The following is a 14,253-nucleotide window of genomic DNA, read 5'->3' on the forward strand; positions in this document are numbered from 1 at the left end:
TCTTCCTTACTTCAGCCACTGCATTTGTTTAGAGGAGCTCCAAAAACTTTTCCCAGATGGAATATTAGGTAGAATCCCAGGGATAATCTAATTGAAAGAAAGAAGAGTAAAAAGAAGTAAAAGCAGTGCTTTCTCAAATTTAAATGAACAGTATTGTTGCCAAGCAATGCTTTTAGTTTTTATTTAAAGCATCACTTTGATGGGTGAAGAGGTCACATTTTGCTATGATGCAAAATATTTGAAATATAAAGCTTGCATTATTTCTATGTGCATAGAAGAACACAGCATGACAAACTAAGGGCTGAACTCTGTCCTCCTAGGCAAACACTATTAAAATGCTCTGAGAGCATTGTTAAAACACTATTCTGAAAGCAGAGTTTTGTTACTTTTCAATCATTTTTAAGCTTACCAGAAATGAACAAACATTTCTAAGCATTATATCTGGTTACATTAATCTGTGTTCTAGAAAAAAAAAACATTAAAAGCTAGACTATAACTTAATTTACATTAAAAATCTAATATGAAATAAATGTTAAGCAGTATATGACTGAAGTTTGACACTGCAAACATTTGGATTATGAAAAGCACTCTGTGGGGTGCTCCAGAGAGGAAATTACATTTTGTTTGATGGTAGGATTCAGAACTGTATCAGGGGCAAGTAAAGTTCTAGTATTTCTTGATGGATAAAATTCTGATATGAAGGATGGCAAGCAGAAGGTAGAGAAGGTGTGATTGTTCTACAGAAAATCATTTATATTGCCTTTAGAGTACAAATGGGTTAACTGGCTAATAAAAGAAGTGATGGCAATGACACTTTTTAGGTAAAGCGAAGACAGACAGAAATCTGAAGAGGACTAATTGTAGGCATCTGCAACAAAACACTACATCAGCAGCTCAGAAGAGCTGATGAATGAGTTCTGAAACATTAGTATGGAAGCTGTAGGAATTAATGCTAAGCTTTAGAGAAAACCTAAATTATTATTGATCAGAGATATTATAAAAAAGTTGAATATAAAATCAGGCAATTACAAGAATATTCAACTTCAGGATGATATTGGAAGTACCATATCACAAGGCAATATGGACAGTAATTGGGGAGGAGGACAAGACAAAAGACAGATGATTCTAACACAAGGGAGTCTTATGTACAGATAGAACAAAAGGCTACCAGATTTGCTGACAGATGTGTTAGGAAGCATAGTGTAATAAGAACACACTTAAAATTGTAGCTTTCCTGTTCCGTGCACACATATATCTATGTGGGGAATCACTCACACAGGAACTTTTAAAACCAGTAGAGTTCCTTTCTTACTTTTCCCTCAGGATGAAACATTCAGCTCCCAAAGCGAAAGACGACTTTGGAAGTGCATTTGAACCCATGAAGATCCACAGGTAAGCCTCTGCACCCATTCTGCACCTCTTTTGGCAAAACAGCCATTGGAGCCAATGCAATTCCCTTCCTCAAAAGTGGCCTTCCTGGGACAACAGTACCAAAACTAGAAGCACCTGTGCCAAATGCATTGAGAGAGCAGATCTTGAGCCAAAAGCAGACTTGCCGGCATAAAAGTCTGAGAGCTATCTAACATTATGCAGTTCCAAGATGAAAGATGAAGACATAGGAGAAACAGGCTGCAGAGACGTTACTGTTGCCCTTCATGACTCTCCACTTCCACTCTGGCTGGGATCTGTTAAGTTCTCTAGGCCACTGTTAGCAGAAACAAAGGAGAACGGAGTTCTCCAGATGGGAAATACAATTGTTTGCCATTTTTAATGTGGATACAATAGACTTATCTCAGCAAAAAAAATATTTCACAAGAATGTCAAGAATATTGAGTCTAAAGCAAAAGGAGAAGTAGGGCAACAGTTATTTTTGAATTAAAATACTGCGATGCTGCTGTGAGATACAGGTGGCCTGAGTGACTCTAACAGTGGTTAGAAACAATTACGATCAAACGGAGGAATGGAAATGAAAGGAATCCTGTAGATCGGCTGCAATCTTCCCTCAGTGAAGTGCTAATGAAGTGCCCACACATTAACTGAACAATTCACTTCAGAAAAAAAATGTACATGATCCAGAGTTCACTGAAGTCAAAGGAATCGGTAACTTTAACTGTAAGCAAGAGTAAAATTTTAATTCAAATTGTAAGCAAGAGTAAAATGTTAATTCAAAATATTTAAAACTTACTTCGAGAATATTCCTTTAGCTGCTGGTTTTTTATCAGACAGAAGAACAAACAACACCTCCTCCTAAGTCAACGTTATTTTCTTCGTATTATATGTTGATATTGAACATTGTATGTGCACAACTTTAATATTTGTTCCATCAAATTTTGATTTTAGTACACTATAACTAACAATAAGTAGACATCTACTTATATGCTACTTTTCCTGTATGTTAATTTGGATGATTATAAATATTAAAAAGTCCTGTTAGACTACTCTTCTATACTTTTGCATTTAAACGCAATATTCCATGTCAATAGGTTCAAAAGTCAACCTCCACACAACTGTTGAGTATTGCTGCCACCTTCAGGGAACCCATGATAAAAAAGACCCCAACACATCAACTAGAAGAGAAACAGCGAATAAATCAGAGATTTTTGATGACACTTGGTTATTATGTTTTACTTCAAATAGAGACACTGATTTTTATAATGGCATATGGTTTTATTATCCTCATTTGTCAATAATAAAATAGGATTCCAGTGTTAGGAGATTTGCCTAGCCATTAAGAGTCAGTGACATATATGTCTTTATCTTCTTGAAGTTTCACCTAGAAAAAATTTGTGGATCAGAAAACTACTTGCTGGTCATTTGAAAAAAACGTATTTTCATTAGAATTTATTTTGTCTTTGATTCTTTGAAGCAGTTACTCAGCATTTCAATGTAGATTTTATCTGCTGTACTGAACCTCAGTTCTGCTAGTTATTTCTACAAGGATAATGTAGATTGCACAAGCCTTACTTCTTTTTCCAATCATGCACAGAGCATCTATTAAAAATTTCTTCATAAATATACGTTGAAAATCAGAGTCTATAAATTCACTATGCTAATTTTTTTCATCGATAAAATTGGTAATTGTTACTGGACAGGATGGTTCTGAGTTGGTGCTTTACAATGTTATGTGAGAGTCCTATTGATTTCCTGCCAGTTTCCAGTCAATTGTTTTCCTCAGAAGAGATCAGCAATAGTAATGTAAGATCTTCTATGAAGTATTAGCATAACTAGAAGTGTAATTCCACACCAAATACAAAAACTGACACAACATTTTGTTTGTTTGTTTGTTTAAGAGCTTACCTGTGACTTATCTGGCTTAGCTCTACCTAGCAAGGCAGAAACTCATCTGATGTAATTTTAGACCGAAGTCATGACTGCTGAAGTTTTCTTAACTGAACATATGTAAATACTACATACATAGGCCTTGCAAGTACAGGTGAAAGTACTAAGTGATTGAATCTGATACTCTCATGTCCATTTAACCAATGTTTTCTTATCATTTTTTTAAAAAAGAAACAGTTGCAATGGATTAGTATTTCTCTGGAGTGCATAGGGTCTTCGGAGATTATTTGAAAGCACTTTCCCATTAGCACTAAGATTTTAAGCAATTTGCTTTATGATTCTTTTGAACAGATTATGATGTAATGAGCAATCAAAACGTGCTCATTGTTCCTCTAACTCTGGGAAACCTAAAAAGGACATCGTAATCAATGGAACAGAGGAATCACTACAACCATATGCATGAAAACAGTAAGCACCTATGGGATAGCCTTATGGGGAAAGCTCTCATGCCCTTTCCTGGAAATCAGCATGCCATGGTGCCTCTCTGAAGTGCCTGTAGAGTAATGCACACAGTAAGAGTGAACAAGCAGGAGGAACTAGAAATCCATGTACAGTTACAGGGCTACGGTCATATTGGGATCATGGAAATGTGGCAGGAGAGCTCACATGACAGGAGTGCTGTCATGGATGGATACAGGCTCATTGAGGAGGACAGGCTATGACAGCAAGGAGGAAGAGTTGTCCTGTACCTGGGGGAGCAAGAGGAGTGCCTGGAGCAGTGCCTGGGGATGGGTGAGAAGCCATCTCAGAGATTACGAGTCAGAATTAGCAAGCAGACTGCTGCTGGTAACATTGTGTTGGGTATCTGCTACAGATGCCATCATCAGGAATCGAAGCACCTGAAGCCTTCTTCAGACAATCAGAAGCAGCCCGTCTTCACAAGAGGCTCGAACAGCATCTGCGCTGGTATCTGTTTGAGGGACAACAGAGCAGGCCACAAGCAATCTAGGAGGTTTCTCCCATGCACTGATAACAATTTCCTGATATACATGGTCAAGTTGCTGACAAAGGCAGATGCTCTGCTGTATCTCATACTTACAAACAAGGAAGGACCGCTCGAAGATGTGGAAGTCAGGGGCAGCATCAGCTGATGTGGTCACAAGACTGTGGAGAGGTTGAGGATCCTGTGAGGAGGGAGCAAGACAAAAAACACGGTAACAGTCCTGGACTTCAGGGGAGCAGACTCCGGCCTCTTCAGGGATCTGTTTGGAAAAATCCAACAGACTAGGCCTCTGGAGAGAATAGGGGTCCAAACCCAGTTGATTTTCAAGGACCATGTCCTTCAAACTCAACAACAGTCCATCTCAACAAGCAGGAAATCAAGCAAAGGTGGCAGGTCTGCACGGATGAACAAGGAGCTCCTGACTAAACCCAAACATAAAAAAGCAAATGTACAAGAAATTGAAGGAGGGACAAGTGAGTGAGGAGGTGAGGAGGATTATAGAGACTCTGTCCAAGCATGTAGGGATGGGATTAGGAAAGCCAAAGCCACCTGGAGTTGAATCTGGCAATGGACATGAAGGGCAACAAGAAAGGCTTCTACTGAAGCAGCCTAAACAACACAAGGAAGGTGAGAGAAAACATAAGTGTGCTGCTAAATGGGGCAGGAGACCTGGCGACAGACATAGGAAAGGCAGAGATACTGAATGCTGCCTTTGCCTCAGTCTTTACTGGTGAGACCAGCCACCAGCAATCCCACAGCTCTGAGACCAAACGAGAAGTTTGGGACAATGAACACTTCCCCGTGGTGGAGGAGGATCAGGTTAGAGAGCACTTAAACTGCAACCTGATGGAATGCACATGCCGAGGGAGCTGGCCAATGTCACTGTAAAGCCATTTAGTTCTCTTCAAAAGGTCATGGTGATTGGGAAAAGTTCCTGAAGACTGGAAGAGAGCAAATGCCACCCCTATGTTCAAGAAAGGCGAAAAGAAGGATCCGCTCCTATCCTTAGCTGTAAAGACGATTCCTCTGTTGTCCATGGATTTATCCTTTGTGAACTATTACATTTGAGGAATACTTTATACTTAAAAGAAATTTGGAAAAAACAGGTCCTGAAGTTGATATTTCAAATTATAGGGCATGTTCAGGAAGAGAGAATCTTCTTATTAATTATCAAGTATGGAAATTCTCTGTAATATTTAAAAGATTAATATCCATGTAGTATTTCATACTTTGAAACTTATGCCTCCTTTATATGCTACAATGTACAGATAGAAGACATTCCAAGAACACATCTATTCCAAGTACATTTACTTAACTAACATCTAACTTCTCTGCTAAATTACAGCAGCAGGAATCAGCACTGTGATAATCTAAGAACCTTGAAATTCTAAAAGAACTTGCTCCTATATTGCATCTTCCTGAACTAGTGTTATCAGCCAGGGGAACTCCTGTCTGGACATCTGAGAAGAGTATCTAGAATACTTTTGTTACTGAGAAGCACGCCTGGCTAGAAAAGACAATGAAATTGCACTAGAATGAAATACACACGAGCAACTTCTTAGTGAGAGCAACTCTCATGGGGTTGATGTGCATATAAAAATAATGCACTTCAAGCAGTGTTGCTTTCTGGAGTAGCACCCTCATAAGACACCCGCCTTTATGCCCCCTAGTAATAATGTCTAACAGCATTTCCGATTTGCCAACTCTACTGCAGAGGAAGGAGGGTTCCAGTTTGTCAGTAGTTGCTAAACATGTGCCAAAAGCAGCTGAATGAAATGCAGAAAGTGGAAGAGTGTAGAAAGGAATAGGAAGGTTTCAGAAGCACCACAGATACTGTGAAAACATCTTACTATGATACCACTACAATCACAGTTTATGGTGCTTTATAGGAAAGTCAAGGCATGTTAACATGAAGGATCTTACATTAAGGACTAGGGACCCTGACCATCATGTTATTGGTCCTATTTATTCCACACTGGCCAAAAACCTGAGATGCTGTCCCTTCTGTAAACACTTGTAAAACAACAGATGTAGAGGGAGGAAACAGAAACGTTGTACCAGAGTATAGCACTGCTCAGTCAGTGCCTGGACAGTAAGAAAGCAAACTTGCCTGTTGACCTTGAAAAAAGAGCCAGTTCCAAACAGTGCGCTTGGAAGACATGGCAAGCGCAAGACAGAGCTAACAAGACTCCAGTTGGTTTACTGAAGATCCTATTCTTTTGCAAGCTGCGATCAGTGCTGCAATAAAACAGATTGTTTTGTGAGTGTCTAAGGGCATTGGCCACTTCCAAGCGCTTTAGAGAACTGTGCTACAGGTACCAGAGAGACACCACAGCAAGAGATCAAAATCTCGTTTATGAAAAACAGGTGGGTATTTCAATTCCTGAATCATCACTGTTTTACAGAAGTATTGCATTTTACAAGTTTGGTCACAACTTGCTACTAGTTCTACTGTGGGAGAGCAGATACCTACATCTAACCAGAGCTCTATTAACTGAAGGGATTACAGATTCACTTGCAAAAATATTTCATTACAGAAGATCAACATTACTGACATTATCAAAATCATTAGAAAAATAAGAGTAAAGGCTAAAAACATACATTAAGTTTCATCTTACAAACAGGCACTGTAAATCATAATCTGTCCATTATGCACATTAACTGTAACAGATCTCTGGCTTGTTACAGCTAAGCTACTGGAAAATGATTTCAAAACCAAATGTTTCATAGTTCTTTGTTGTGCATTAATTTGTATGTAGAATGGAAAAGATCTCATTTAAGTGTTTTGCAGTACAAAACAAGATCTTGCCACACATACTTTTATTTATTAAGACATTCTGCTCCCCTGCTGATGTAAATTCAGAGTTAACAACATTACTGTATTCCTTTATTTTAATGGAAAACCTATGCAATGAAAAACCTATGCAATCAGGGCCATCTCTTTCTCTTCTAAATTAGATTGGACAACCTTACTCCTTACTAATATAAAGGTATGCATGTTAGCTGTGTCTGAATATTTCATAAAAAACAGGTTTCTCCATAAACATGTCCGGTCACCCAAGCCACGAATTTCCCCAGCAGTGCTGCCGGGGCACGGAGAGCAGGGTGCTCCGTTTCACTGGACAAGAGGCGAAAGGGCAGATCCCCCCTTTTCGAGGTCTGTGTGCCCAGACATGCCACGACCAGCACAAGACCCGGGGACCCTGACAGCGAGTTAAACAGCCCTCAGGAACTAGAGGGCTGGAACACTGTACCACGGGGCTCCTGCCTCCCGCTACCGCCCCCGCGCCAGGGAAGCGGCGGACCGCGCAGGCGAAGGCCGCCTCCCAGCCGGTCCCAACCGGTCGCAACCGGCGACGCCCCGCGCCGCGCCCCGCCCCGCCGGCCTCTCGCGATGTTGCTAGGGCCCCCGCGAGACTCGGCGGCGGCGGTTGCTACGGGCTGCGGCGCGGGGAGACGCGCCGGGAGCGTAGGCGAGGAGCGCGGCCGCCGCCGCAAGGTGATTTCTAAGCCTCCCTCCCCGCCCCCCACCCCCGGGACCCCGTGCGAGCCGTGAGGGCGGTGTCCTCGCTGCGGGGTGCCGGGAAGCGGGCCCGTCCTAGCGGGGCGCGGTGCGGCCCGGGCGATGCCGAGGGCGGGAGGCGGCCGAGGCGTGCCGAGGGCCGAGGAGGGGGGGCGGAATTAAAGCTTGTGCCCGCTGCTCGGCCCTTCAGAAAAGACCGTGCTGTCATGAGGTGCTGGTAACAGCGCGATTAGGGAGGTGAAATTATTGGCGATAAAAATCGAGAGCAGTAGGGACCTTTAAACTACTCATCCTTCTGTTAACCGGAGTTACTAGCTTGTGGCTGAAAACTACGCTTTGTTGCTCCAAACCTCGGGCAAAGCCTGTGTAAAAATCTGCGGCAGAAAAACACTCTCCTCCCAACAGGAAGCTATAGTTTTGGGGGCAGTCTTTCCCTTGTAGATTTTTTTAGGAGAATTTCTGTAAAATAATTCTGAACTAAAAAAAGGCTCAGACTGCAAAAAATGAGTCTTGGTATAATGTTTCTTAGGGGAAAACACGGCAATTAAAGTTTTGTGGGGAAACTAGCGAGTGTGCCTAGTGAACAAACATATCACAAGTCCTTTACAAATGAGTTTTAAGATGTGTGTGTGTGTGTGTGTGTCTGTTGGTAATTATGTAAGTTGAATAACCCTTTCAAAGCAGACTAGAGATGAATCTGCAATATTCATGATTTGTGTTTATGAATGATTTTGAATGATGCGTTGTGTTTCTTGCTAGCCAGTAGCCAGATATTTGCACTTTAAAAAAAGTCTAGTTATACAAGAATGCTAAATGAAGGTTTTTGCAAGGTAATATGATACCAAGGTTAAAATTTAAGATTTATGAGAGTGATTTATTTAGACCTAAAAGTACACTGACTCTAAATAAGTGTCTAAAGATCAGAATTTATAAGAAAGGAGTCTATCACAAGGTATTTAACTTTTTTATTTTAATGCTATTTTTAATAAGATCATTGAGTTAATTTTGAGTTATATTTAATTAAAATTTTCAGTTCAACTGTGCTGCTTACCATGGAGAACAGCTAAATTAGCTACCCATTACATTTAATAAAGGGCAACTCCTCCAGTTGGTGGTATATGGCTTTGATTTATTTTTTTTGTTAGTTAATAGTATTTAAGTCTGAAGATGTGATTTATTATATTGTCTCTTTTAAGTAAACATATCATTTATTCACAGGTGCTTAGACAGTTTTTGATTAACTTTTTTTAAAAAAAAATGTTTCTGAATAGATTAGAAATATGTAAGATGTAACTGCCACTGGAGATTGGAAGTATTCCTTGGCATATGATAAAGTTTGAGCCATTAACTTTAATTAATTAAGATCAAAATTGAGCTTTTTTTTTAACTATAGATACCTTCTACTTCTAGATTTGACTGATCATTTCCAATTTCTCATTGCTGCTGGTCCCATTTTTTTCCCAGTAGTGGTAGTGTTGAATTGACTGTTGATTACCACAGGGAAATTCAGCTGCTCTGACCTGGCCTCTTCCATCATGGGCACTGCAGCAGCTCTGAGTGGAGGATTCAAAAATCAGAACTGGGTAGTAATATTATATGAGAAGAAGTTGAGAGGCTTTGGGAGGTTATCAAGATACAGCTGTTCCATCTGTTTAACTGCCTTTTTAACTTTTCCTTTTTTAGTAATTACAGTGAAGTCTTGTGCATATTGGGTGAAGACTTCCAGAATATTCAGAATTTTCCAAATACAACATGCGGGTTAAGAATGTTGTCCATTAAAACTGATCTGATTAGTTTAATTTAGTTCGTCTGACGATAGGGCCTATCAAAAGAGATGACTTCAGACAAAGTCTTTGATAGAGAATACAGTATTGTACCGTTCATAACGGGGAAAAAAGTGATAATTGACTTTTCTTAGAATTTTAATGGGAAAAAATCTTATGAGAAATACAAAAGCATGTTATTCTTAAAATTCACTTCATACAGATGTCTCACTTTACAAGTGAAGATGAAGCTCTGTTACAGTCTATGCTTAGACAATTGCTGCAGAACGTGAAGGAAAAAATCACAGGAGCCCCATCAGTAGAATGTGCTGAAGAGATCCTCTTGCATTTGGAGGAGACTGATGAAAATTTTCACAAGTAAAAATAATTTTCCTATTTTTAGTACTTTGAAAGGAATTGAATATGTTTGCCTGTGTTATTTATGGAGAATTGTTACAATTTATATTGATGTGTGTGAATGCATATGTATTTTCATATATAGTTTCTTGTGGCTAATCAAATCTAGACAGATGTTAATTTAGAAAATAAAGTGAATTTTGTTTTATCTTTTTTTTTTCATTTTGATTGTAATGATAAATGAGGAACTGCTTGTGAGAGAAACTCTCAAAACTAGCTAATGTATTAAATGCACAGGCAGACAGAAGCTAGAAGAAATCTTAACTGAAGAATGTCAGTCAGTATTTTTAACACCTGCTAGGCAATATAGTTTTGCTTGTTAGAATAAAATAAATTTTCAGAAGACTATTTGGCTGCAATCTGTAATTATTCTCTGTGACTTAAATTATCTAACCCTTCTATATCTTATCAGATAGTTGTTATTTTTAATGTACATTCTGAATAAAACAGAAATATATCCCCTGCATGTTTTTGTTCAATCAGAGTTCGTAGTATGATTTCACTGGCATGCTATCTGGAATTTCCTGAGCCTACACTGCTCTTCCCTTTCTATAGTAGTCAAATATATTCCTAAGCTGCAAGATGTAGAATATTTTTTTTACTTCATGGGGAATTTTTAGGACAAATCTAAGATATGTCAAGTGAATATCAAGCTTAAATGACCTTAAAGACATTTTAGTAAGGATCTGAGTTCTGTGATTTGACTTCTCCAGAAAAAAATGACCAATTATTTCAGAAGAGTGGCATTAGCTACATTCCTTTAAATTCATCTAGTTTTTAGCATAGCTCTGTCAGTGGTGAAAGTTAGGTAAAAGTAAAAAATGAAATGGTGAAATTTTAGATAAACCCTAGTTTTGTCTTTTTAACTGTTATGTATTTGCATCTTCTTGAGATGATAAATGCTTTAGATTTTAGTTGATGTTTAATTTGTATTACATATTGCAGCAGATAACACTTTCAATAAATTGGCAATTGCTCAGAATTTGAGCACTAGGTTATTGGATAAAAACATGATTAAAAAAGATTTGTTGAAAATATATCAAAATTAAAAATGACCTTTTTTTTCTTGAAAGGAAAACATTTTCAATTAGGTGAAGATATACATCAAAACAAGAAAAACAGAACTGTCAATATGTCTTCTGACATATATCTTCTGAGCAGCTACTACAAAAATACAGAATATGAGGGGTCTCTCTTTCCACAACTGATGGAAAAATGCATGGTGTCTCTAGAACAGTGAAACCATGGCATCCATTATTTTATCTAATATATTACAACATCCATTACAAGGATATTTAGTTTTCATGAGAGAAGTTTTAACTTATGTATAAATTAAAAGTACAGTGATGCTTCAGATAGTGGATGGGAGTATTACAGTCTGGTGTTGCAATGTTTCTGGAGTCATTTTTTGTCTTAGCATATTCATGATCTGTGGCAATTAGATTTTCTCATGCTCAGAGAAGCTCAGAGAAGTCAAATGGAGATTTGTTACTGATGCCATTGGGGAACTTTCTGCTTAACCCTCACCCTACCCCTCCAGACTGCAGACTTCTTTATTAGCAGTATGTGTTTTTGCTTTGCACAGTATAGCAGTGCAGCTCTGCATTTTCATCACTGTTTCTGCCCCATGGCTATTCTACATCAGTAATTCTAACAGATTTTGAGACCTTTAATCTTTGCTCCTGCCTTGATATGAAAGAAAGAGGAACATGGGGTCCTCAGAAAATTAATAGAAAGGCAAATTGAATCAAATTCAAATTTTATGTGCTGTGCTAGAAAATCAGAACTTTTTACTATATTTATGGTTTATGCATGGTTTATGTTTTGGGTTTTTTTTATTTGTTTGTTTTCTTAAATACTTAAGGTTCTTAGCACTTCTTTTCCTGATGCTGCCTTTGTAAGCCCTGCCAGCTCAGTTTGACATGCTTTGACTCATGTAAAGTAGTAGTTCTGTGAGTGTTGAAACCATTATTCTGCTATAAACCATTTTAATGGTGGTAGAATAATTAAAGATCAATACCACAACTGCAAGTAGACATAAACTTAGTGGCAAGCTAAGCAATACAGTCTTTCTGTGCAGGATTGATGATGTAATTGCTGTGTATTTCAGAATGATGGCAGTCACGGCAAAAATACATACCCTGAAAATGTTACTGTCATAAAAGAAATGGGAGGAAGTTTTATGAAAGCTTTCATTCAGCAAAGAGTAATGTACAATTTCATTATTGCAGTAGTAAAAAGCTAACCTTGAAGACAAATGAAAACACAGACAAAAATAAATATAAGCAGAAGAGTTGCATCTTTGAGATACATTTCTATTACCTTAATTAAGAACAGAGATGATGTCAGAAGGGAGGTGCATAGGAAAAGGAAAAAAAAAAAAAATACGGCTGTTAGAACTTTGGATAGGAAATCCAGCGAAAATATATATATTGTGAAACAAAAAAGTGAACATAAAGAATTGTCTTTTACCTTGAATATAGTCTTGTTATTTTTGTAAATACCTGTGAAAGGTAAAAGCTGGTAACTGTTGTATCAGTTGCTTTGATTTACATTTGTGTTTTACAGGTACTGGACTTTGTACCTGCGTAATGAACTTTTTATTTACGTTTATTCACTCTGTACATTGATATTAATTCATGTAAAGTACTTAAATGTATGCACTTGGTGTAATCAAAATATGATGCTTACGTTTTTCTGTGAATTGCTGCATGCTTCCTCCCTTACACAATTTTGAATATTAACAAAAGAACTATATGTTCTGGACAGTATTTTAAAGCAATGTTTGCTGTTAAGATAGTGTCTGAGGAGTAATGTCTAGTGAATGATGTTCATTATTAAAATTCTCCCCAATTACTCATTTTAAAAACTATTACCTTTATATAAATATTTGATAGTAAGAATACAAAATGCCATTTTTTAACCTTTAAATATGTAAATGTAATCATAGATAACTAGTTTATCAGTTTGGTTCAGTAAGATCTTTGGCATACTGTTTTACCATGTGCTTAGGCCTTGGACAAACTCATCTGCTAGAATAATTTGTAAAGGGAGTTTTCTATTGTTTTTTGTTTGTTTTATATGTAAACTGCACAAATGATACTTCCAAACAAGTATGTTTTCAGACAGTGATATGTTCAGCATACTTGATTTTTAAATTCAAGATTTAGTGATGTTTTATGATTTTGTCCACAAAACATTAAAATGTGTTTAGGTAGGCTTTTACATTTAGAAGAAGCACAAAGGAAAATTAGAAACTATTTGGTAGTGTTGCTTCATAGAATAAGCTGATAATGAGTGTGTTAAAGAAAATCCAAGTTAATTGTCTTTCTTGCACAACTGAAGTTTGTTTCCTTTTAAGTTGTAAACACTTATGTTACAGCTATTTTTTCTCCCAGATCTTGCTCTATTAATGTAATACTGAAAATGTTTGAAGGTGAGCTCAAGAAAATACATTACATTTTTAATTTTGGGTATTTGTTGCAGCTATGAATTTGTGAAATACCTTAGACAATATATAAATAATACTCTAGGATCTGTGATTGAGGAAGAAACAGAAAAATGTACTTCTGCTCAAAATCAGGGTGAAGTATCTGGCTATGACACTGTTGTCCAGCGTGTTACCAAGAAGACTCGTGAATCAAAGGAGTGAGTATATACACGTAATTTGTATGCTTGTTTCTTTTTGGTCTTTGTATTCATTTTTCTTTTCTAAAATGTATTTTGAAAATACAAGTTCTCAACCAGGATTAAAAAAGGGTTACAAAAGTAATTCTTTTCTTCTAAATATCAATGCTAAGCATTTCAGATTTTTCTAGTCCTTAGACTGCATTTCGTTATGCTTGGTTTTGCACTGGAAATAAGAATATGAACTGTTGCGTAGAAAGATTGGGAGCAAATCTGTCAAGATACTGAGACATCTAGGGTTGGAGTTGGAGGGTACAATTTGAAAGGACTCACTTCTTGATAGTAGTGTGCTAGCTGCATGTTACGTTCAGTTATGAGTGTAAGTTGGTCTAAAGGAGAATTTTTTTCTCAAGTATTACAGTGTGGTGACTTCTCTAGATGCATGTATTTTTCTCAACTCACTTTGAAATTTAGTCAGATATCCTGTGAAAGTAGTATGTTTAGTAAGTTCTGCTCTTATTAACCAGTATTGTCAATACTACAATAAGTATATTGTAATTTTAACCATCCTACTTTGGATTTTGGTGTATTTTCAGTGAGACTCATATAGTGCTACCTGTAGAATTGATATGTGAACCAAA

The 14,253-nt window shown here is 37.5% G+C and overlaps 1 protein-coding gene across 1 annotated transcript in view; it reads left to right on the forward strand.

The window, feature by feature from the left end:
• Positions 1-7,714: 7,714 nt before the first annotated feature.
• TBC1D32 (TBC1 domain family member 32) overlaps positions 7,715-14,253 on the forward strand; it is a 79,373-nt gene continuing 72,834 nt past the window's right edge. Inside the window, exons 1-3 of the mRNA XM_062570928.1 lie at positions 7,715-7,781; positions 9,792-9,946; positions 13,472-13,633. Coding sequence (XP_062426912.1) covers positions 9,792-9,946; positions 13,472-13,633 — 317 coding nt within the window. The 5' untranslated portion in view covers positions 7,715-7,781. The remainder of the gene's footprint in view (positions 7,782-9,791; positions 9,947-13,471; positions 13,634-14,253) is intronic.

The sequence above is a fragment of the Rhea pennata genome, chromosome 3 (assembly GCF_028389875.1).
Source record: "Rhea pennata isolate bPtePen1 chromosome 3, bPtePen1.pri, whole genome shotgun sequence".
Lineage (NCBI taxonomy): Eukaryota > Metazoa > Chordata > Aves > Rheiformes > Rheidae > Rhea > Rhea pennata.